The following is a 24797-nucleotide window of genomic DNA, read 5'->3' as shown; positions in this document are numbered from 1 at the left end:
TGGATGTGTTTTGGGATGGAGGCTACCCTGACACAAATTTTCTACAAATTTTCCATCAGACCCTCTAAAGAAATCTTAATGTAATTAAAAAAAATTCTATTAAAATTAGAATATACACAACATATATGTATTTTTCTCCCTGGTGCTCAGTTCAGTGCTTTTATTTATCATCTGCAGTGCTCTGTGCTTCTCATGTGTGGTAGAAACAGTGGGGAAAAATGAGTGGTGACTGTTTTTCTTGGGAACAGCTCAAACTTTTTGGTTTGAAACTTCCTTGGGGTAACCTGCAAGTTCAGATTAAAGACAGGAAAAAAGCAAAAAGCAAAAAATGCCTTTCCTGTTCTATTTGTAAGCAAAACATGTCTCCACTTGCCCTGTTGTAAAGCCATTTCTCTTCTTGGTATCCTCCTATGGGTCTGACCTTTGAGTTATTACTTGGTGTAGCAGTGTCCCCTGCCGGTGTCAGCGGTCTCATCTTGGTTCAGCTGCTGTCCCAGAGGGAAACACTTTCTGAGGTCACTTTGTCACTCTCAATTTTAGCATCTTCATGCTAATTCTGCCAGGTAACACCTCAGTTTCCTCCATGGCTTTCTTTTCAGGAAGGAGAGCACGGGGTATGTCCTTGGCTGCCATACATGTTAAAAGGGGGTTTATATCTTTCAAGTCCAGTTCTTTTTTTTAATAATTTTGTTTTGTTTTCTTTTTATCTGTGGAGGTGGAGATTCCTCAGCCTGGGCTACATCAGAAGAGGGGTGGCCAGCAGGGACGGGGAGGGGATTGTCCCTCTCTACTCTGCCCTCATGAGGCCCCATCTGGAGTCCTGTGTCCAGAGCTGGGGTCCCCAGTACAAGAAAGATTTAGAACTGTTGGAGATCCATGGATTTACACACCTATCTATAGAGGTGTTTAAGCACAGCGGTTGCTTTGAAGAGCAGCTGATTGTGCTCACTGTAACATCCCACCAGCTGCTTTGAGACCTGAGCTCTGCCTTGCAGGAGGGAGAACTGTACCAACTGCAGTAAAATCTGACCCTGGCATTTTTCCAGGTCCCAAGCAGTTGCTTGGCAGAGCTTTTGAACAAGGCAATTACAACACACACAAGCCTGTGGTTTTAAAGCTTTGACTTCTTGTGATCAGGCTTGCCTCTCCCACACAGTCAGATGACTTACTTAGAACTGAGCAGAAGAGGGACCGTTTTGCCATGTTGCCATGGTTATGCTATCTTGCAAGCTTCTGTTTTGACAGACTTCAATGTGAAATCGTGAGCTTGGTCTTGAATAGGATTTTCCCATCAGGCATGGTTTGTTGGCCAGCATTTCAGCTCATCTTGTGCACCTTTTGGTTTAATAACAAACAATTCAACAAAAGAATAGTGTTGTCTAGCAGCAGGTGCTGAGGTGGCATTTCTGAATCCCGTGGCTGTCTGTTTCTCTGAAGAACAAGCGTAAAACCAGAGGCTCTGATGCTGTCCTGCCCGTGCCTTTTCAGGCAGCATGCATCTGTGTGCTACCTTTGTGAGAGAAATGAAGCTTTTAGTCTCCCAGAGGCCTCCCTCAAACGGTGTAAGATAGTTATCACAACTGTCTTACCAGGTTTGTGTGGCCTGGCTTGAGATCTCTGATGTCTGCGCTGTCTTAGGAGCGGAGGATGCAAAGGGCCTTTTTGGTTCTCTGAGTGCAGAGATATGATGTATTCTAATCCCTTTTGTGAGCTGGCTGTGAGTTCTCCTAGCAAAGATGTGATGGGTGTTAAAAGTATAAGTATTGTTCTAGTTTCTGGCTGTTTTGAGTAGGGTAAGGAAAGGATTAAGGCACAGGAGGTTGTGCTGATTCTTTCAGCCCCTGCTGAAGCGCATACACTCCATAGGTTATCGGTCTCAAAGAATCAAAAGAACCTGTAACCCTGTTGTGAATGCACCACCTAGCCATCTTTTTCCAAGCCCCCCCCCCTCCATTTACGTGCTTGAATCTGTCAGAACTGACCTTGGGGGTTATGTTTCCTGTTCTGTTTCTGTTCTTGTCCCCTCCAGAGCGGACACATGCCAGCAGTTCGGGTGTGGGATGTGGCTGAGCGAACCCAGGTGGCTGAGCTCCAGGAGCACAAGTACGGTGTGGCCTGCGTGGCCTTCTCCCCCAGCTCCAAGTACATTGTGTCAGTGGGGTATCAGCATGACATGATTGTCAACGTGTGGTCATGGAAGGTAAGTTCTTTAGGAGGTTGGCTGAACCACAGGGTATTGCTCAGTTAGAAAGAGTGGACAGTTTGACTGTAAACTATTTAAGGTCCATCTTGCTTTCTGCTTTTTCAAAACTCTGTTGCTGCTGTTTGTCTTTTGACATTCGTAGACATAGACAAGTTTGGATATGAGAGCGAGCTGTCGTCCCTTAGGGGAAGTCAGAGTCACTTCAGTGAAGGGATCTTCTTTATACTTGTAGACGTGTGACATCTTGCTGTCCAGCCAGAAAAACTGGGACTTGAAACCTTGTGAAAGCCCTGTGGTTTTTTTAGAGGCTTATTAAAAACTAATTTATAAGCCTGAGGAAGGAAACTCTCATCAGCCGAGAATTTTTCTTGTGGTGTAGTGGATGATCTTGGCTTGATTTGGTTTTGTGATGTCAGGATTTGGGATGGTCTGATCCCATCCTTGGTGACTGAGAGAGGCAACATGGAGAAATTACAATGAGTGAAAGCCAATGGAGGTCACTCTGCCACTGGGTTGGGGCAGCGCTTGCTGGAAACAAAGCCCACGTCTTATCCTCTAGAAAACATTTAAGTGTGTACTGTTTGTTTATATGTATATAAAAGAAACTTTTATTGTCAGTAGGCTTGGAGTCTTCTGTATTAACAAATGCTCAGCTCCTCCTACCTCTTCTGGATCTTTAACCTTCTCTATAAGGGATGCGATTTAAAAAAGCAGCCTCAATACATCTGTTAAATCTTACATGATCATAGAATCACAGACTGGTTTGGATTGAAAGGGACCCCAGAGATCATTTAGTTCCAACCCCCTGCCATGGGCAGGGACACCTTCTGCCAGCCCAGGTTTCCCAAAGCCCCATCCAACCTGGCCTTGAACCCTGCCAGGGAGGGGACAGCCACAGCTTCTCTGGGCTCACCACCTCACCACCCTCACAGGGAAGGATTTCTTCCTAATGCCTAAGCTAAATCTGTCCTACTTCAGTTTAAAACCGATACCGCTCATCCTATCCCTACGCTTCCCAATAAAGAGTCCCTTCCCATCTTTCCTGTAGGCCCCTTTTAAGTACTGGAAGGCTGCTGCAAGGTCTCCCTGGAGCCTTCACTTCTCTTGCAGCTTGTAAGTCTGTGCTTATTTAGTATGTTACTCTCCTCGTCACATTCCTTGTGCTGTAACCTAAGACCTCACCCTTAGTTCTCTTCTGCATGAGCTGAAGTTTGACCTTGCTATTTTTTTTGTGGAGCTGAACTGCGCAGTGAGAAACCCTGTGTATGCTGGTGTTGAAAGCTGAGTGCTCAGCCTTTTGGTTCTCTCTGGTGATAAAAATGAAAGCAGTGGCTCGGAGGTGGTCACAATGCATGGCATGTGTGGGACAGTACAAGCAGCTTTGTTTTCCCTTGCTTATGCAGGTTTTTCTGTTCACTGTGATCCTATTTATGATTGTGAGAGCTTGTGAGCTATCTCACTCTTCTGCACTGGAGAACGCTCACTTCAGGCATACCCTCCAGACTGACTGTTGGGAGATCCAGCTAGCCTTTTTTTTCAGGCTGGGTGCTAAAGCTAGAGAGGCTTTGCCTGGCCAAAACCAAAGAAGCATAAGACACCAAGATGTAAAAACATACTTCCTTGAGCACTTCCTTGCACCTTTAACCACAACCCTTTGTCTGTCCACTGTGCTGCTGCTTCCACCTCCCTGTTTTTCATGGCTGGGAGATTTAGTCATTTAACTCAAATAGAAAAGAAAGCCTCTGCTGTCTGTAGGGTCCCCTTGCTTCCCTAAAGACAGGCCTACAGCAATGATCCAGATGTTGAGGTCTTCAGAAGTCCTAAACCATTCTCAGTGCACTGTGTTGAGAGAAGTTATGTTACTGGCTGTCCCCCTTGGTTTTCTCCCTGCATCGGTTGCGGGGGGACCTCTGTGATGATGGTGCAGCAACCTAGACCTATTGCTGGTTGCTTTGGTTCTGTCAGCACACTGTCTGGTGGGACCTTCAGGTGACGTGGTTTGTTTGCTGAGGGCATTGCCTTGGGAAGGCTGGGAACAACTAGGTCCCTAAGAGGAAGGGTGAAGGAAACAGAGCGTGTAAAAGGTGGCGCGCTGTTGTCAGCCATGTGCTGCACGGTTGAAAATCAACCACAGGCAGAGGGGAAAGCTTCTTTATTCTCACTTCTCCTAGTCCCTGGGGAAAGGCTAGGAAGGAGGAAAACAGAATGATGGTGGTGTAGGCAGGGAGCTCTGACCATTCTGTCTGGGCAGCGTTTCATTCTGTTTTCTGTCCCTGACTTGTTCTTCTGCCTTTCACAAACTCTCTGATGGTTTGGGGTGCACATTTGAGGTGCAGCAGATTTTGCATTGCTTCTTCCAATACAGGCACATGGTTCTTTTGTGGTTTGGGTCTTTTCTCATGCCTTTAAAGAGAAAAAAAGAATTTATGGAGGAACCAGTATTTTTTTCCCTGGGGAAAATACCTGTTTCCCCATCTTGGGTGTGTCGCCCTCGAGGCCCCAGCCCTGCAGGCTCAGAGTGCTCCTCCTCGCGCTGGCCTAAGTATGCTTCTGCTGTTTAGAAAAGGAAATGGGTTTGCTCTGAGCTCCCAGTGATTGTGAAACCAATACGTTTGTCCTGGCTCAGGCAGCAAGTTCCTGCAGGCACTGGTGCCTGCTGATTTGTTCTAGATCCCAGTCAGTGGAAGTGGGATTGAATGGAAGAGTGGTTCATGCTATCTGCCAAATCAGGGTTCCCAGCTAATGCTGGGAATAGTTTGGGCCTCATCTTTTCCCTGCCGTGGCGTTTCTGCTGGCTCTGCCCCTGGAATTGAAATCAATTGCCTTTGCTATCTAAACTATCTAAACAATTATGTTTCCAGAAAAACATTGTAGTGGCAGCCAACAAAGTCTCCAGTAAAGTGACGGCCGTGTCATTCTCGGAGGACTGCAGCTACTTTGTCACTGCTGGAAATCGACACATCAAGTTCTGGTACCTGGATGACAGCAAAACCTCTAAGGTGAGAAGATAAGGTGCATCAAGGCCAAGCTGGGAACAGGCACTTTCATCTTACAGCCCGATGGATTTTGCCCCAGCGAGCTGGGTGAAGTGGGAACTCTTTGATTTTCCTGGGATTCAAGGATAGCCCTCTGCATGTGGTTCTCAAGTCTCGGTGTCCCCGTAGGCTGGTAGGCAAAAGGCACCAAAAGCTTCTCTTACCCCATGGTGAGACAGAAGCATGGTCCCTTGGGTTTTATAGGAGGAGCATGCTTGTTCTTTACTAGTCACATATACCTAAGGACAAACAAACTAGAAAAGAGCCACAGCCATTGAACAACTCAGAGCACAAAGGAGAGGAGAGCTGTTTGATATTGGGACGAGCATCTCAAAAGGTTGTGAGTCTTATTTTGAAGTGTCAAGCACAGCGTTTCAGCATTTAGCTGTCCTATTCATCTCTGGGGAACAGAATCCACATATAATAATTTTTCTGCATGCTTATGAACAGATGTTCCTTCTTCATGCTTGAACCCTTCCTTGCCACTTGGTATAAATCACAGATTGGCCATGGAAGGGTGGTGGTTCTAGTGATTGGTCCACTGTCTCTGGGTCGTATGTTTGGATGCACAGTTTTGGTGGCATTAGTAAGTGTTCTGTTCCACTGATATGCTGATACTGGTGGTCTCAAGACACTGCAGCAAGTAAAATATGTCACTGCTCCACCTTCCAGGCCATTTGCAGCGCTCAAGGGTTGATGTTCTAAAAAATACCTGTCTGCCTTGAATGCCTCACACTGTGTCTAACAAGCTGTTTTTTATATTTGTAGGTTAATGCCACAGTCCCCTTGCTAGGTCGCTCGGGATTGCTTGGAGAACTGAGGAACAACTTCTTTGCGGATGTGGCGTGTGGAAGGGGCAAAAAAGCTGACAGCACCTTCTGTATCACCTCCTCAGGCCTGCTGTGTGAATTCAATGAAAAAAGGCTGCTGGACAAGTGGGTGGAGCTGAGGGTGAGTTTTACATCTTCTGGTAGGGTGATATTTGTGCCTCCTGAAACAAAGCAGGAACAACAAATAACGAGGTTGTGCTTAGAGAGCGTGAGCTGACTGACAGCAATGAAAGTTGTAGGGCTTCTGCCACTTCACAATTTACTCTGGAAGGCCAGGCAAAAATAGCATTGCTTCTTGGGAAATGGGGTTTATTAACCATGGAAGCTTGCTCATTTTCGAGCCTCAGCGTTACAGCTACTGCCCTTCTGGCAAAGCAGTGTTCGTATGTAGCTTTGGCAGCTCCTGTGTTACCCTTCCTGTCTTGGCCTGGACAAGTAGGAGTTTTGGAAGGATTTCTACCCAGTCTGCAGTGTTACTTGGCTTGTATCAGGTTCCCAGGGTGATAGTTAGTTTGGGTCTTCTAAACCACCAGGTTGGCCTGTAGTTAAGAATTTGATCAAGCTTATTTTCCTTTCAATGGAATGGTGCCTACCTGAAAGGATCCAGTGTATTAAAAAGCAAAGGTAAAATCTTTCCATGCTTTCACTGAAGTGAAATGCCTCTTCTTTTCTTTCCTCTCCTCTCTAACATCTGCCTTTCACTCTTGCTCAGAATACAGACAGCTTCACAGTAAGTTGGAAATAAGTTTTGCCTTGAACTCATCCCCTTATCACCTCACCCCATTTTGTACCGTTTTCTGCCATTCGCACAGATCCCAGTGGGAAGGGGAAGAAAATCCTGTGTCCTTTTCTTGCCCCCTTGTGACAGGTCCTGTACTGGGGTGCTGGTACTGGGTGAGTTGCTGCTTCCCGGGGCTGAATGTCACGGGAACAAAAAGCTGTGTTCAGAGTACGACTTGGCTGGAGCAAACCTGTAGCTCTGCTGACTTCCCACCCCCAGTGACCTCCCACCCAGAGGTGGGATTCCTTAACCACTTGGAATCTGCAACGGACCTTGGCTGGGAAGCTTCTCAGAAAGGAAAATTGGATATTGAGGCCTTCCTTATTCCCAGAGCTCAATTTCACTTCACTCCAGCTGTTCAGACCATGACTCCTTTGTCTGTCCGTGTGCTGTTCTCCCTGGCATGTGTCTGGTGACCTTTGAAGCGAGAGCGCATTGCCTACTCATTGTGTGTTGTGTCCTCCTCAGACCACTGTGGCCAACTGCATCTCTGTGAATCATGACTACATCTTCTGTGGCTGCGCCGATGGCACCGTGCGGATCTTTAACCCTCTGAACCTCCACTTTGTCACTACACTGCCCAAGCCACACTTCCTGGGAACAGACATCGCCAGCGTCACTGAGGCCAGGTACCGTGGAGAGGGTGGAAGGCAGCAAGGGAGGTTTGTGGGGGGGATAAGGCTGTTCCCTGGACCTTTGCCATCTGGAGCAAGCTCTGTTTATGGATTTAAATTGGCAGCCCTGAGTTGTGGCAGCCTTGCCTGGCATGGCTGGGCTACAGCCCGGAGCTGGCTGCTGGACTACACAGTGTACCTTGTTCCTCATCTACCTGGGATCACTGGGGCCTGGTGGTGGCATTTTGATGTTGGCTGCTATAAGCAAGCAGGCAGAGGGCACAGGATGCTGTGGCATGCTTCAGTTGTTCATGTACGTGGCACATCTTTCGCTTACCCCCAGTAAGGGCTGAGGACTCTCCTCTGTAGCAATCATAGAATCATAGAATGGTCTGGGTTGGAAGGGACCCCAAGGATCACAGGGTTGCAACTCCCCTGGCCTTGTTAGAAAGCTCTGCCAAGCAACTGCTTGGGACCTGGAAAAATGCCAGGGTCAGATTTTACTGCAGTTGGTACAGTTCTCCCTCCTGCAAGGCACAGCTCAGGTCTCAAAGCAGCTGGTGAGATGTTACAGTGAGCACAATCAGCTGCTCTTCAAAGTAACCGCTGTGCTTAAACACCTCTATAGATAGGTGTGTAAATCCATGGATGGATTTCCCAGCACCTCAGCACAGACTCAAAACCCACAACAAACTGAATTCCTATTTCATCATTTCAGAAATGCTCACCAAAGGTGAGCTCTGTGTGATCACAGAATCATAGACTGGCATGGGCTGGAAGGGACCCCAAGGATCATAGAGTTCCAACCCCCCTGCCACAGGCAGGGCCACCAACCTCCAGGCCTGGAGCTACACAAGGTTGCCCAGGGCCCCATCCAACCTGGCCTTGAACACCCCCAGGGACGGGGCATCCACTCCCTCTCTGGGCAGCCTGTTCCAGCCCCTCACCACTCTCTCTGCAAAGAACTTCCCCCTACTATCTAATCTAAACCTTCCTTCCTTTAGGTTCAATCCATCCCCCTTGTCCTGCCAGTGGCTGACCTCCTGTTTCTCTGCTCCCTTCAGGGACTGGAAGGCTGCAATGAGGTCCCCCTGCAGCCTTCTCTTCTCCAGGCTGAATAAGCCCAGCTCCCTCAGCCTCTCTTCTTAGGGCAGGTGCTCCAGCCCTCTAATCATCTTCGTGGCAATATAATGGTGTTGCTAAGAGATGCCCAGGCTCTCATGGGACTCTTTGTCAAAGGCTGCCTTGCAATCTTTTGTAGACCCAGATCTCCTAGTAGTGTGTAGTTTTTCTTCTTCACTTTTGTGCATTCTGTTGTCTTGTTTTCCTACCTTGATTGTCCAGTATCTTTTTGCCTTGGCTCTCTATTTCCCACCTTCTGAGATGGGTAATGTGATTTCTGTACAGTTCTGTTTGCCAGCTTGTAGACACTTATGCTAGAGAAAATGCTCCACATGTTGCTGTTTCCAGTCCTGGTTGGAGGCTTTCCTCTTTCACTTGTGTCACTAATGGGGAAAGAAATCCAAATGTGTATGGATCCACCAGCTGTCATTCCAATGGATGGCTGGAGATCCCACTTCTCTTTCTGGTTTGTTTGTTTTTCGTTGGTTTTTTTCTTCCCTTTTCTTGTGTCTCACCATGTTTTGTCTAAACTTCTTGGGAACTTGAGGTAAAGACTCAAACAGAGCACTCTGTAGTCCTCCTCCAGGTAACAACACTCCAGTAAAGGAGCTGGAGAAGGAACTCTTCCTGTTTAAAATGTTTCCAGTTTCTGATGGTGCTACGGTCCAAGCAGTTGTACCCAGGGACCCTTTGAAAACACTCTCTGCTGCTCTCAGATGTCAGTCAAACAGAGATAGTCACGTGTTCCTTAAACATGCATTTTAGTGCTTACTACAGGCTTGGCAACAATTTTCTTCTTTTTCATCATTTCCAAAGAGGCTTGAAACCACAGGGCTCCTTTCATTCCCAGGCATGCCAGATCCTCTCTGCAGCATGCCAGTTCCCACAGGCTGAAGCGGTGACCTGGGTTTTGGATAGGATCTAGGCTGCGCTCTTCTAGCCCTCAAAGCTTTGCACTTGTAGAAGCAGGGCTCTGCTGCTGTGGTGTGCTACGTGTGCCTTGGCCCTCGTCCCTGCATCTCCATCAGTCCTTTTCCATTCCCTATTCTCAACACCCTGGCACTCGGGCTGTGAATGACCCGATTTGATGGCAACAGCAGCATTGCCGGGGGGGCTGCGTTCGCCTTGGGTCAAGAGAACGCTCCAGGGAAGTGGTGACAGCACTGAGCTTGGCTGGGGTCAAGAAGCTCCTGGATGCTGCGCTCAGTCCCATGCTCTGACTTGGCTGGCCCTGTATGGAGCCAGGAGTTGGACTCGATGATCCTTAGGGGTCCCTTCCAACTCAGGAGATGCTAGGATTCTTTACATGCATGGCAGCAGGACTGAACAGGAGACAGAGGGGTTACACGGCATGATCTTGGCCTAACCTGAGGAAAGGGGTTTTAACTTGTTCTGCAGGATTCCATCAGAGAGCTTGCCTGTCTAGAAGGCACTGTACCCATCTGCGGTTGCCCATCTCATGAGCTGGCCTGTGTGTGGGATGGGGTGGAAGGGAAGTATATTGGACAAGTGGCTGCTGAAATGAATTGTTCCATTGTCCCTTGTGCTGCTGCACTCCTGTCCTTTGAGTGCAGTACTCTTCTGCTTGGTCACGCACAAGAGCAATTCCTGCAATCAGCAACCAAAATCTAATACCCACCAAAAGATGATCATCCTTCTCCTTCATTTTGGGATTATTTGGCTTGGATTTTACCACCTGGTTATGCAGGAGTAAATGATGATGATCTCCAGTGATGATCAAGAGGAATCATCCTTCATCAGGGAAAGTCAGTCGCTTGTCTGCAGCGGGACTCTGGGTTGGATGGCAAGGAGAATGACTTTTGCAATGGGACTTTCAGGCTTCTTTTGGGACTCTGGTTGTAGTCTTCCCAGCCAGCTGCTCTTTCTACCTATATATGCCACAGTGTATTGCTCACCTCGTCAGTGCCCTGTGGAGAACCTGACCTGTCATGATTCACCTCCTCACTCTGACTTCAAGAGAGCACAAGCTAACTAGGCTGTTATTCTCTCTTTGTGCAGTCGTCTTTTCTCTGGCATGGCTGATGCGAAGTATCCGGACACGATTGCTTTGACCTTTGACCCCACCAACCAGTGGCTTTCCTGTGTGTACAATGACCACAGCCTCTATGTGTGGGATGTCAAAGACCCAAAGAAAGTGGGCAAGGTGTACTCTGCTTTGTACCACTCTTCCTGCGTGTGGAACATTGAGGTACGTTGCCTGCAGGCGCAAGTGTTGGGTTTCGAGTTGCAGCTGAGGAGGTCATCTGAAGAGCTGCCAAATTTGAATGCAAACACTTACTGCAGAGAGAAAGAATTGACTCAGCTCTCCTCCTGTGGTTAGTATGGTTGCTACAGGGCCTGAATTGGAGCTGGGAACAGTTCTTCAGCTGCAGTGCAATGGCTGGCCAATGCATTAGATGCAGTGTGTTACGGGGAGGAAACCAACCTCACCATTAAAAGGTGAGAGGTGGGAGAAGGAGCAGAATGGGAAGAAGCTGAATGCAGGGGGCTCCTTTCACACAACGCACAAGAGCCTGCTGCTGACCTCAAAAGGTTTGTTTGAGGTCTGTGATGAGCAAGTGCTCTGAAGGCTAAACAATGAAACAAGTGGTAAGATCTCAACTCAGATCTTTCTGAAGCTATTTACTAGGACATCTGGAATTTGCCTCTCAAGTGGCTCTTGTCTTCCAGTCTGTCTAGTTGGCTTTCCCTCAGAGGACAGAGGGAAGAAAAGGAGGTGTAGGAAACAACATAATTGTTAATAAGCTTGAAATATGTCCAATAGTGTTCAGGAAAGGGGGAGGTGGAAGGAAAGTGGCAATAGGTTGAGGACTCTTTGTTGTTATTTAATTGTATCTCACCCTTTCCTTCTGGATTGTAAATCGACAGTAGTAGGTGACAGTTGCAAACAGTGCATGGTTGTTGTTGCGTGGTTGTTGTTGTGTGGTCTTTGTGGTGTTCTCTTTGAACTGTCAGAAACAAAGGATGCTGCATGCTTCTTAAGGAGACAGTCTACATTTGGGGAAGCTCAGCACTTGTTTGAAGTGAATATGAAGCTCTGATCTGCGAACAGATTTTCATTAGGAGAACTGGCTGGCTCCACCTTTTCAAAACAGGGAGGACAGCCTTTTTATCTCAGTTTTGTTTTGAAACTTGCTACCAGTGTCTCGATGCCAGGCAGTTTCATTCAGGGGTTGATTTTACCTGTCCTTAGATGTATCCGGAGGTGAAGGACAACAATCAGTCATGCCTCCCCCCTGGTTCCTTCATCACCTGCTCCTCTGACAACACCATCCGTCTGTGGAACACCGAGAGCTCCAACATTCACGGCACAGCGCTGCACCGCAACATCCTCAGCAATGTAAGGTCCCAGGCTTCGATCACATCCCTGCCCTCGGGGTTGCTCTTCCTCATGCATAGGTATTCCCAAGTTAAGGCCCAAACTTCTTTGGATCTCTAAGTCAACACGAGCTTCTCTGTAAACAGAGTGCAAGTCTGGTACAATGTATGAACCTGAAGAAGCGTGAAGGGAGTATCAGGTGGGAAGACAGTTTGTCTGAAGTGGCCCTGGGGACTGTTGTTTTTTTCCATAAGCCACCCAAGGAATTGCCAAGCTGAGTCTCTTCTAAAATGGCTCATGCTGTATGCTTTGGGAGAGCTGTTTCATAGAATTATAGAATCAGAGAACACTCTGGGTTGGAACGGACCCCAAGGATCACAGAGCTCCAACCCCCCTGCCACAGGCAGGGCCATCAACCTCCAGGCCTGGATCTACACAAGGTTTTCCAGGGCCCCATCTAACCTGGCCTTGAACACCTCCAGGGACGGGGCATCCACCACCTCTGCAGGCAGCCCATTCCAGCTCCTCACCACTGTTTCTCTCCCTCCAACTTTGTAATGTGTAACCGCTTTCTGATTTGTTTGGAAAAGGTGCATTATTTGAGGTAGAGGTTTGGGAGAACTGAGTGAGAAACAGTTCACATGCTGTCTGTACAACCATACTTGTGCAGACACGGTGATGACATACGGACCTTTGCTTCTGTTCTCAGTTGTGTTGGAAGGTCTGTGTGCACAGCAGCCCTGGCCTGCCTGCTGATAGCAAGCTGCTCATGGTCAAGAAATCTCCTGCTTTTTCTGTCAGAGTTCTCAAAAGTCATGGGCTGACTTGGGTGATCCCTAGGAGTCTTTTGAATTCCTGCTGTGTCCCCTACTACTAATCCCAGAGCTTAGCTGGTGTGCAGGAGGTGCTGTTGGTTTCTGTCGTGAAGGGGAAGCTTTTGCAAAGAGGGTGATAGTGAGACAGCTGTGAGACTTACACCCTGCGATATGAAGGGGCTGAGTGCTTCCTCCTAGCTAGGAGATCCCAGCAATTACAGCATTGCTGCCAGTGACAAGTAGTTGTTGGCCAGGAGCCTGGCTTCTAAGGTGGATGCTTTAATGTTTTGTAATGAGTTAATAATTCTGGGTATACTGTGTCCCCAGGACTTGATGAAAATCATCTATGTAGATGACAACACTCAGGTACTTCTGGACACTGACTACAACGCCGGAGGAAGCGCAGACAAAGCTGATGCACAAACGCTGGATACGAAAGTGGGGATACGTACGGTTTGCGTGAGTCCCAGCGGGGAGCACCTGGCCTCGGGGGACAGGATAGGCACCCTCAGGTAGTGCTGGGGTACTGCACACACGGGGGGGAGAATCCAAACCAGGGCTTGCTTATTTTATTAAACATACTGACAGCAGCCGTGTCCTGTCTTAGGATATATGAATTGCAGTCTCTGAGAGAAATGCTGAAGGTGGAAGCCCATGACTCTGAGATCCTATGTCTGGAGTACTCCAAACCTGACACAGGTAAATGCAATTGAGCTTCTTCCTTTTTGCATATGAGCGTAGTGTCCAGCTGTGGCATGTCAGAACTTTCAGTGGTGAGCTGCTCCTGGATTTCAGAGCAGACTTGAACACTGGACCAGTAGAGTAGACTTTGAAAAAGGCTTTTTTTTTTTTCTTTCCCCTCATATTTTTCCTTGAAATGTTGTAGGTTGAGATTGAAATTTATTCCATCTGTTATGGTGTGAAATCCAGGGGCATTCTGTTGTGTCCATCCATGCAACTACCTAGTTATCTTGTCCCTAAGATGACTTGAGAAGCTGTTTTAAAATGGTAACTGAGGAGCAGTGGCTTTTGAGTAATGGTCTTGCTCTCTCTTTAACTTTCTGACAGGCTTAAAGCTCTTAGCCTCAGCCAGTCGGGATAGATTGATTCATGTCTTGGATGCTGGAAAGGACTACAGCCTGCAGCAGACCCTGGATGAACATTCTTCTTCCATCACTGCTGTGAAGTTTGCAGGTAGAGAATCATGGCCTCCCTCCAAAGCTGGATTTGAACTCATTGTGTCTATAAAGTAATTTTAACCGCTTAGACACTGGGTTAGGCCAGGGTGAAACTGGATCTGCTTTTTTGTTATCTTCTGTAGCTGCAGTCCTAATGGAAGGTAGTATTTGACGATATTTGCCTTCTTTTCCCTTTTGTTTTTCTCCCCTCTCCTTCCTCCCCACACAAACAAGACATTTCCTGGTTGAAATCCTCAGCATGCCTTTGGAAAGCTGTAATGAGTTACTCCCCCTAACTGATGTCACATAGGTGCCTGCTGTTCTTCATGAGGAGAACTGTGGAACAGTTATCCTCCAGAAAAACGTTCAAGCCTACAAAAATGTGATTAGTTAATCCAAAACCAAGTAAATTTACCATTGAAAACCAATGTAAGACTTTGCTTTTGTGGCAACAGAGCACGTTGTATCCCCAGCACTCTGTTACTACTGATGGTCAAAGACATCGGCGTGGTGCTGTTGTCAAGGAGCAAGGGTTGGCTCTTCTGCTGGGGAAGAGGAGTCAATAGCCAAGGGTGGCACGAAGGCAGGCAGGGGTAGCAGCCTCACTGGCAATGGGAAGGTCCCACAGTAGTTGAACAAGTTGGAACAGATCAAATCCAGTGACAGTAATGAGATCAGCCAGTAGTCCAGACCACCTGACATAGTGATAAATAAGCAGTTCAAGGCCAGGATTGGTCTGGAGACAGTGAGCATGGTCAGCCACAGTCCAGTGCCTGCCAGGCAAGCCTGTAAACAGCAGAGCAGGTTTGACTTTGAATCAGGAAGGTGCATCCATGGGTGAGGGTCAGGATTTGGATCAGTAGGGTATGCGGTCAGGCACAGATGTGGCTCCAGTGCTGCTGTGGCGGGGCTCATCTGGGGTTCAAGGGTGAGAGTCAGCTTGAAAGTAGCTCCCAAATGAACAGTGGGACCTTGCTGGAGCTTCAAAGCAGAGGAATGAGCATGTGAGCATACTCTTGAGGGAGAAGAGAGAATTACATCCTAACCTATTGTGTGAAGCCTCTCTCAGAAGCTTCTGTTTTGCTGCAGCATCCTGCTGCTGCTTCGGTAGGAGTCGGGTTTAGTTAATTGGGACTGGAATAAAAGAGCAGTGGTATAACCTGAAACATTTCCTTCCCCTTGTATCTATGTATCCTTTGATGGGCTCCTGCCTTTTTGTTTCAGCCAATGATGGGAAAGTGCGAATGATAAGCTGTGGGGCAGACAAGAGCATCTATTTCCGCACTGCACAGAAGGTAACCTTGTTACATCTTTGTCTAAATAATCTGTCTCCAGAGGAACTACTTTGAAGAGTGATCTCAGCATTTCTATATGAGCTCAGTGCTTTTTCAGCCTTCAGTGTCTCCCGCTGACTCAGTGCAAGAGCTGACATTTGGAGAACTAGTTCTGTGAAAGCGTGCAGCTGCTCCCAGCCTAACTGCTCTCAGCAAGATGCAGAGTAGAGAAGTGTTAGGGTATCTGGTTTAATTTCACTGCCAGGGCTGTTGTGAGGAGCAGTAAAAGAGTATGGGCTGGAGAGAGGAATCACAGAATCAGAATCACTAGGTTGGAAAAGACCAACTGTTCCTGTCCTGTGCTAAACCATATCCCTGAGCACCTCATCTACCCGTCTGTTAAACACACCCAGGGTCCGTGACTCAACCCCCTCCCTGGGCAGCCTGTTCCAGGCCCTGACAACTCTTTCAGGGAAGAACTTTCTCCTAACATCTGATCTGACCCTGCCCTGGGGCAGCTTCGTGCCATTTCCCCTTGTTCTATCTTCTGTCCCCTGGCTGAAGAGACCATCACCCACCTCTCTGCACCCTCCTGTCAGGTAGTTGTAGGTGGTGATAAGGTCTCCCCTCAGCCTTCTCTTCTCCAGGCTGAACACCCCCAGCTCCTTCAGCCACTCCTCATAGGATTTGCCCTCCAGCCCCTTCCCCAGCCTGGTTTCCCTTCTCTGGACTCGCTCCAGGACCTCAATGTCCTTCTTATGGTGAGGAGCCCAGAACTGGACCCAGCACTCAAGGTGCAGCCTCACCAATGCCGAGTACAGGGAGTTCATTGTGTCTCCGGTTCCAGCTGCTTCCTGTAGACCTGGGTAGTGGGAAGAGTTGGTTTGTGATGGAGACACAATCTGTATTTAGCAGTTGTTGATAATTGCTTAAGTCCTTGGTGTTGACAGAGTCTTTACCCACATGCTTAGACAGGAGAAGGTGTTCAGTTTACTCGAACGCATCACATCGTTAGGAAGACCACGCTGTATGACATGGATGTGGACCCCAGCTGGAAGTATGCAGCTATTGGGTGTCAGGATCGGAACATCAGGTGAGTTTACTTCTTGTCTTGAAAACACTAACAGGAATGAGTTGGCCAAGGCGGCTCCATCATTCTTCCTCTAGGTTTTTTGACACAGCATTTTCAGGCCGATCCGAGGCCTCAGCTCACACCCTGAGAGGTTAAACTGTGCCTTTCCCCACGCTGGTAGAAAGCTGTGGATGTATTCAAATGCCTATGGGACTCTGGGCCTCTTGTTGGGTTGCTCTGCAGAGCAAAGCCCTTCTACTGGCAAAGCGAGTGTTCCTTCCTTGGCACATCACTGAGCTCTGGGGCAAGAACTAATGTACTGTTGTAATTTTTGCTTCCAAAGTATGTCTATATATGAATATAATATAAAACTATTAGCTGTGATGCCTGGGGGACTGTCCGAGTTTCAAACCGAGCTAGGCCTGACTTGCCTTTGGGCAAGTGGAGTCCGTTCTCTGCTCCCTGTTTACCCATTTCCCCCATCTCTCTCTTCTACCTTCAATGCAATGGGGACTCTCCATAGTTGTGTGTCTCCTCCTGTTTTGTCTTGGTGAGTCCCTGAGAGCTTTAGCCATCGCTAAATGCCACTGCTGAATGGCATTTAGGTTTGTATTCTAGTGTAAATAAATAAAGGGTCTTGCTCTCTTGACCCTTCCTTTTAGTTTGAAGGAGCCACAGATATTTTTATAGCAGGGAAGACCCACTGAAGCTTATTAAAAACCATTTCTGCTACACAATCATTAGCCATTACAAGGTATGGCAAGGTTTTCTCCCTCCCATTTCACCTCTCCTTTAGTGCCATAATGTTTAGTGCCGCTTGGTTTTGATTATCAGCTTGAGAATCAAGCCTCAATTTTCATTCGGAAGATCTGCTTGATATCATATCATATCATCCAGTCTTGGCCCTTTGCATTACTTTTGAGGCTGTTTCCCAACAATTTAAATGATTGGTGCTTATAGTTCATAGACATCACCTCTCCTTTTCCTGTGGCTTGGCCCTGTTCCCTGTGTCTCACGTGGATTCAGGAGCAGAAAGAGGAGAGGATCCTGGTGACAAGAGCCACAGAGCAGTACATGGGCAAAATGAGTAATGTTGTCTTATGTCACCTTCAGGGTTTTCAACATAAGCAGTGGGAAGCAGAAGAAGCTTTACAAAGGATCCCAAGGTGAAGATGGCACCCTTATCAAAGTAAGCTCTTTTTTTTTTCTTGTTTCTTCCCTTTGCCTTTTTTTCCCCAGCTCTTCTGAATGCAGCTCAGGGATAAGAAAATGAGATACAAGCCTGAACAGGAATGTCTTTTTCTTTACTTGCTCTATCTGTTGTCCCTTATCCTGCTCCTGCTACTTCCTCCCACCCCCACCTTTAGGGGCTGGTAATGTATTTGAGTTCCATCAGGCTAAAACAGGAAAAATCAAGGACTGCTGAAGTTGATGAGTCCTGTTTCTGAAGTGAGGCACAGGCCCGCACTGTGTGACAGCAAGGAGAACTGCACCAGTACTATCAGGAGATGATGTAGTCCATATACTCTAATCCTTTGTTTTGTGCTCCACAGAGCTCATTCTGGCTTTCCTGACACTCTTTGTTAAGCTTATAAGGTGACACACACAAAGCACCTCTCAAGTCAAGAGGCCAAACAAGCTGCTTCATCAGATTTGTTTTCACTGATAATTCTTCTACTTTTTAAATCAAATATTTCTGTTCTGCAGACCAGCAGTATTACTGATGGGTGTGAAGAACTGGGTAAAAAGAGAGAGGAAAGCAAACAGCTTTGTCACCAATTCTGCTTTACAGAGAAAGATAAATTCTCTCTCTCTTTGCCTAATGAAACTCCTACTAAGTTTTTGATAAGCCAGAGATGACAAGAAAAATTGATGCTACGCTTTGTTGCTAGTAAGCTCAGGTGCTTGATTATATCATTCTCAGACCACAACCTGTGAAACATTGCTGGGAGATGGATTTTTTTGTTTGTTTTAGTATCCTCTGTGTTCCTGTTGGGTTTTTTTTCCTGTGATGCTCAATTGGGGAATCTCAATTATTTTTAACGTTGCTTTGTGCATTTTTAGGACAGTTATGTAACTAGGGGATTATGGTTATCTCTGGTATTTAAATGTTCCTGGCATGTTATTCTGAGGTCATAAATACAGAATCACAGAATCACAAGGTTGGAAAAGACCTTTAAGATCATCAAGTCCAACCGTCCCTGTCCTGTGCTAAACCATATCCCTGAGCACCTCATCTACCCGTCTGTTAAACACACCCAGGGTCAGTGACTCAACCCCCTCCCTGGGCAGCCTGTTCCAGGCCCTGACAACTCTTTCAGGGAAGAACTTTCTCCTGACATCTAATCTGACCCTGCCCTGGGGCAGCTTCGTGCCATTTCCCCTTGTCCCATCTCCTGTCCCCTGGCTGAAGAGACCATCACCCACCTCTCTGCACCCTCCTGTCAGGTAGTTGTAGGTGGTGATAAGGTCTCCCCTCAGCCTCCTCTTCTCCAGGCTGAACACCCCCAGCTCCTTCAGCCGCTCCTCATAGGGTTTGCCCTCCAGCCCCTTCCCCAGCCTGGTTGCCCTTCTCTGGACTCACTGGAGGACCTCAATGTCCTTCTTACGGTGAGGAGCCCAGAACTGGACCCAGCACTCGAGGTGCAGCCTCACCAATGCCCAGTACAGGGGCACAATCCCCTCCCCAGACCTACTGGCCACACTATTTTTGATACAAGCCAGGATGTCATTGGCTTCCTGGCCACCTGGGCACACTGCTGGCTCATACTCAGTCTGCAGTCAACCAACACCCCAAAACATTGTGGTTTAACAAGTAGATCCTAAACGATATGCAAAGTAAAAGATACAGCAACAAAATAAACATAATAAAAAAAGTTATCATTATTTAAATACCGTGTCTCCCCCAAACCCCAGGTGTTTTCACTCTCAGTTCCTTAAACAGCTACAGAGGATGATGTAGGATATTTGGTGACAGTAGCTGTATGTGCTGTGTACTGCTGCTTTAGACCTAGTGAGGTATTTGGAGGGGGCTTTCTGTTTTATTCAAGATAAAGCAACAAATGGGTGTCTATGAAAAAAAACAAACCCAAAACCCCCAAATCCAAGAGTTGGAAGTACTGGAGATTTGACAGCATCGTTATCAAAGAACATTTCTCTGCAGCTGGTTCTCTCTTTTGGTGTCTTTCCTCAAGATTGGAGTCTTTGAATATTTCACTGAACTCTGCCAGTGATGATGTTTGTATTTTTTAATGGGAGAGGGTGGTGTTTTCTCTTTTGTGTGGGCATGTTTTGTTTTGTTTTGATCTTAAGATAGAAGAAAGTAAAGACCCCAGTGCTTAAAAAGGGGTATGAGAGAGGTGTATAAGTCTGTCAGTTAGTGGTTGTGCCTTCACAGCTCTGAAGGAATTTAATGTAAGTGCCCTAATTCTTTGATTGGATTGGAGATAGTTCTAACAGTTCAGTCAGGCTGGAGATGTATCCTGGGGTGCTGGGTAGCCCGATGCTCGGTTGGAGACCTGTCGGAGCTCCTGGTACTTTATTCCCATAACTGCGAGTGCCCCGTTCCCCTGCAGGTTGAAGGCACTTTCTCACCAGATCTTCTCCCTTCTCTGATCTCCTAAAACAGGTGCAAACGGATCCCTCTGGTCTTTATATTGCAACCAGTTGTTCTGACAAGAACCTCTCCATCTTCGATTTCTATTCTGGCGAGTGTGTTGCCACCATGTATGGCCATTCTGGTAAGGCATGTAAACTTCTGGACATGCAGGGTTTCTTTATGCTGATGACCACCATAGTAGGGCCTGATGCTAGTGAAGACTTCCTGAAGGTTCCTCAGCACCAAAAATTACCTGATGGGTATTTTGGAGTAGGCTATGTTTGGATAAAGTTGTATTAGCTTATTTTATTGCTATTTCAGTTAGTTTTTGCAGTGCCTGTCAAGCCATGTAATTGTTCACACTGTTTTTCTAATAGCCTATAAGGTAGGGGTGTTTTTTTTGGCATATATTAAATTTCATTATGATATATCCTCAGCTCCAACCACGTATCACAGAATCACAGGGGTTGGAAGGGACCTCGAGAGCTCATCGGGTCCAACCCCCCTGCCAAAGCAGCTCCCCAGTTCATATTGTACAGGGAGGCGTCCAGATGGGTCTGGAATCTCTCCAGAAAAGGAGACTCCACACGCCCTGGGCAGCCTGTCCCAGGGCTCCTTCACCCTCACTGGGGAAAAGTTCTTCCCCATGTTGGTGCAGAACTTCCTGTGCTCCAACTTGCAGCCATTGCCCCTTGTCCTGTCCCCACAGACACTGAAAAGGGTCTGGCCATTTCCCCCTGTGTCCCACACTTGAGATGTTTATAAACATTAATAAGGTTCCCCCTTAAAAAGGGACTATTCTTTTACAGGCTAAAAAAGACTTCAGTCTTCATGCTTGTTTTGCCGTGGGATACCCCTTCCATGTCAAACCTAGATCCTTTGTTGAGTGGTTATGGTGACTGAGGCACACAGATCTGTGAAGTGTGTTGGCTTAAGAGGAATTTGGCAGACAGGCTGTTTGGCTGATCATCTCTTCTGGCCTTTGGAATAATTCAGGGAAATTTTTGGGTTTCCTTGTGCTTTATTTCCCACAGAGATTGTAACCGGGATGAAATTCAGCAATGACTGCAAGCATCTGATCTCTGTTTCTGGTGACAGGTAAGAGGGGTTTGCTTGCTTATGGTGTCAGCTCATACCAGCTCTCACTGGATTTAGTGTGTCCCCTGGAGGAAGGTAGATTTTTATTTTTAAATTTTTTTTAAATGAGGGCTGCTCTGTGAATTCCAAAGAAACCTCAGAGCATTCTGAATCCTAAATGTGTGCTGTTGGCAAAGCTCACAGAGCTTGTATTATCTTTCTGTGGAATGAGATGCCCCTGGGAAGTGCTTCCCTTGTGGCTGAGTGTAGGCACTATTCCCAGCTGGAAAGGAGGCAGGGATCTGGCTTGTTTCGTTACCAGCCTTCAGGTATGTAATGTGATGCAGCTGGTAGTGCCAAAACCTACAGTACTCCTGCTGGTGAGGTTTCACCAGGTGAATGAGCCTGTCTGGCAGCAAAAGGGACAGTCCTGGCCCCACTCTTTGCTCCTGTCCATATGCTCCCTTTCCCCGTTACCCTCAGTCAGCTGTGGTGGGTCTGACCCCCTCATTAAACTGATCTAGGTCCCCACATCAGCACCCTCCTGCTGTGTGTCCTGCTGATTTAGCTCACTAAATCAGCTCACCAAAAGCTTAAGTAATCACTGGGCTGAGTCAAAGGTGAAGAGGAGAATACATGTCTGTAGGGTGTTTGCAGAGGTGAGTGGACCCACTGCTGCTGGAATCAGTGAATGCTTAAATCAGCTGAACCAAATGAAACATTTCCTTTGAGGAAGATGACTCCTGGAGTGGTCTTTCAAGGCCAGAGCAACCCAGATTCTCTCTTTCCTTCTCTTTTCTATTAATAAAAAACATTTGAAATGGAAAAAGAGTTTTAGAGGGTGAGTTGTTACAGAACATACAGCACATCGCCTTACATTGCCTGAGCTGGTTGGTTTTGTCTTTTGGTAAAATCTAAATGTGGGTTTCCTCTTTCTTTACCTTCCATGTGTGTAAATAGATTCATGAGTCCTTTTGTTGCAGATTTGGGATAAATTATAGAAACATGGAAGGTTTGAGGTCCCCAGTGATTCTTGCGATTCAGTTCAGTGTTCCCTGGTTGATCATTTCCATGAGCAAAATGGTCGTTTTCTTCACCCAAGGGTGTGGAGGAGGTGTTTGAGAACTGAGGGAAGGCAGGATTCATGAAGAACTCTGCAGTGAGGAGATGAGAAAGCACATTTTTCGAAGGAGAACAGGGCAAAAATAGTCTGCTCACACGCAGTGGCATGTGCAAAGGGTAAAACTGAGCATAGAAAGAGATGGAGAATGGCACGAGGAGTGAGAAACCCATGTGAGACAAGTACTGCAAGGGGGGAAGAAGCAGAAGGGGATAGGTGGGAGCATTCTCCTGCATAGCTTTGGGTTGAATGCTGATGTGTTTATAAGTTCATGCTGTTCGCTGCCTGTCTCTAGGCGGTGGGGGGGGGTAGGGGAGTGTGTGATAAATGAACAAGCCAGGTTTGCTTGCTGAATTTGGTTTCCTGCTTTCCAGTAGTTTCTCGGCACTGGATCAGGGTTGCTGGCATGTTTGAGAGAGCTGCTGCTTGAGGGGAAGCAGCTGCCTGCCCCGGGGTTGCCATAGCTTCCAGATGCAGTGCCTCACCACTGGCTCCTGGCTAAAAAGCTGGGGAGGGGAGATCACAGCAAGTTCCCTGCTGATGGGAAGTGCCTGCGTGTGACTTGGGTAGCTGGGAGTGATGTTGCTGAGCTTTGTGTCAAACTGGCACGGGGGCAAGGAGGGAATTCTGAATTTTTCATTAACATCTGCACAGACTCCAAAGTGGGGGATTTCTGTTTTCTTTTTGTGTGGCATGGAAATAAAACCTTTTAAAATTTCTCCTCATGAGAGAAGGAAAATGGAGAAGATACAGGCATTCAGGATCCTGGTACTTTTGGCATTTGCTTTGGGCCCAGGAGACCAGAGTTCATGGCCATTGTTCAGAATGGCACAGGGAAAGAATTATAACAAACTAACAAAGAACAGGGGAAAGCCCCTCATTGAAAGCTCCTTGGTGGATTAGAGTACCCGTGAATACGTGCATATGGTGGCACTGATGGGTCTTGAAGAACTTGATTAAATCCTCTTTGGATTCCAAAGTAGTAAGCAGGATTTTATTAATGATAGTAAAAACATTGCCTCTGTTTCTACATCAGTGCAAGTGTATCCAGCTAGACAGGAAAGATAGGTGAGATGAAAAGAATTCATTAGCACTGAGGTTAAATTTCAAAGAAAGCACTGGCCATTTAACTGTCTGGCAGCTGAAGATACAGTATTCCCAATGTCATGAGGTTTTTTTAATTTATTATTTTTATTTTTAGCTAGATTTCAGAAGAAAACGAGACCCGTGAGATCACAGTGTTTGTTTCCCTCTCTTAAACACTTCAGAATCCATTGACCACATTAAATCAATTATTTAAATGAATAAATTATATTCCTCAGGAGGTTCTTGGAGGAAGTCCAAGTGAAACGTTAGGAGTACCCTGACTGGAAAAAGTACTGTCACATGAGCTTAACCGTTCTTACACCACAGAGACACCATGGGATGGTGGGTGGGCATTAGGAAGACCCAGCTTGTGCAGTTGGCGCAATCAGATGCTGCAGCTTAGCTGCTGTTAAAGGACACAGAGAACATCTGTAGGCTCCACTTACCATGCTGACCATGAGGGAAGTTGATATGGCATTTTTGCCCAGAGAGGAGGTTGGTGGTCCTGCCTGTGGTGGGGAGTTGGAACTCTGGGGTCCCTTCCAACCCAGACCATTCTAGAATTCAATGATTTCCTCCAGCAGCTGGTTGGATAGTCAAATAAAGGAATAGGATCAGAGATGTGTCTGCAGTTGCTCTCGCCCACAGGGAGTCTTTACCTGGCTGGTTTTACCTTTTAGTCAGGAGGCTTGTGATAGGGTTAAGTTTCTCCCCACCTTAGACTGAAGGGCTGTTGTTTGCCTCTGCGGTAGGAGCTGCTAACATCAATGAACAGGACTGAGACTTGACCCCAGGCTTACCTTTCCTCCTTTTAGCTGTATCTTCATCTGGCGCCTGAGCTCAGAGATGACCATCAACATGCGTCAGCGGCTGTCGGACATGAGGCAGAGAGGGAAGCAGGCTGAGAAGTCTCCTCCACACAAGGCAGCCGGACTCATGAGGTGAGCAGGGAAGGCTGAGGAGAGCTGGCTGACTTCCTAGCGTGTAACAGGATAAGTGTGGTGCTGGGATTCAACTGTAAGGCTTTTGCTGTTTTCACCAATAATGCCTTCCAAAGGTCCTCTGACTCTTCTGTTGGGTTTGCCAGGGGTTTTGGGCCTCCCTTCTTTGGATATAAAAGCCTGACTGCGATCTTTCAGACAGATGTACTGGTGTTGCTTTGCTGACTGCAATGCTTGTGCAATGCCCCTTGTGTCTTAATTTAATTTAATGATGCAGTCAGAAACTTTAATAAGCAGCTTAGCTAACAGTACTGGGGCTGGCACACAGCATCCCACCAGGGAAGGCTGGATCCTTCAGGAATAAAGTTCTTTGGATCTAGGCTGAGTGCAGTTTAAAGGTTGTTGTCCACAGGGTACCTGTGAGCTGTAAGAGTTTGCCATAGTGATCAGAATGCTGACAGAGTCCTCACAGTTGTGCTGTTGCTTTGGTAACTATTTTCCAGAGACTTTGAAGAACGTCACCTAAGAATTTATTCTAATATAAATAATAAATAGAAAAATAATTGCCCTGGGAGGAAGTTCTTGGAAGCTAAAGCATACTAATTTTTGCTCAGTAAACAACATGCCTAAAAGCAAACTACCACAATCTACAACCACAGTAGATCTAATTTCATCTGGTGACCTTTCTGTAAAAAGTGGTGCTGAAACACA

At 47.0% G+C, this 24797-nt stretch overlaps 1 protein-coding gene across 1 annotated transcript in view; it reads left to right on the top strand.

Annotated features, from left to right (window-relative positions):
• The window catches only part of MAPKBP1 (mitogen-activated protein kinase binding protein 1), a 102788-nt gene that overhangs the window by 55000 nt on the left and 22991 nt on the right, over positions 1 to 24797 (top strand). Inside the window, exons 5-20 of the mRNA XM_084270735.1 lie at positions 2030 to 2200; positions 5065 to 5202; positions 6007 to 6189; positions 6781 to 6798; positions 7318 to 7478; positions 10605 to 10794; positions 11800 to 11946; positions 13068 to 13252; positions 13348 to 13439; positions 13809 to 13934; positions 15143 to 15213; positions 16164 to 16285; positions 17378 to 17453; positions 19893 to 20004; positions 20897 to 20960; positions 23961 to 24086. Coding sequence (XP_084126861.1) covers positions 2030 to 2200; positions 5065 to 5202; positions 6007 to 6189; positions 6781 to 6798; positions 7318 to 7478; positions 10605 to 10794; positions 11800 to 11946; positions 13068 to 13252; positions 13348 to 13439; positions 13809 to 13934; positions 15143 to 15213; positions 16164 to 16285; positions 17378 to 17453; positions 19893 to 20004; positions 20897 to 20960; positions 23961 to 24086 — 1982 coding nt within the window. The remainder of the gene's footprint in view (positions 1 to 2029; positions 2201 to 5064; positions 5203 to 6006; positions 6190 to 6780; positions 6799 to 7317; positions 7479 to 10604; positions 10795 to 11799; positions 11947 to 13067; positions 13253 to 13347; positions 13440 to 13808; positions 13935 to 15142; positions 15214 to 16163; positions 16286 to 17377; positions 17454 to 19892; positions 20005 to 20896; positions 20961 to 23960; positions 24087 to 24797) is intronic.

The sequence above is a fragment of the Gallinula chloropus genome (assembly GCF_964237585.1).
Source record: "Gallinula chloropus genome assembly, chromosome: 14".
Taxonomy (NCBI): domain Eukaryota; kingdom Metazoa; phylum Chordata; class Aves; order Gruiformes; family Rallidae; genus Gallinula; species Gallinula chloropus.
The sequence above is the reverse complement of the archived record's forward strand: the minus strand, read 5'-3'. Positions and strand labels throughout refer to the sequence as shown.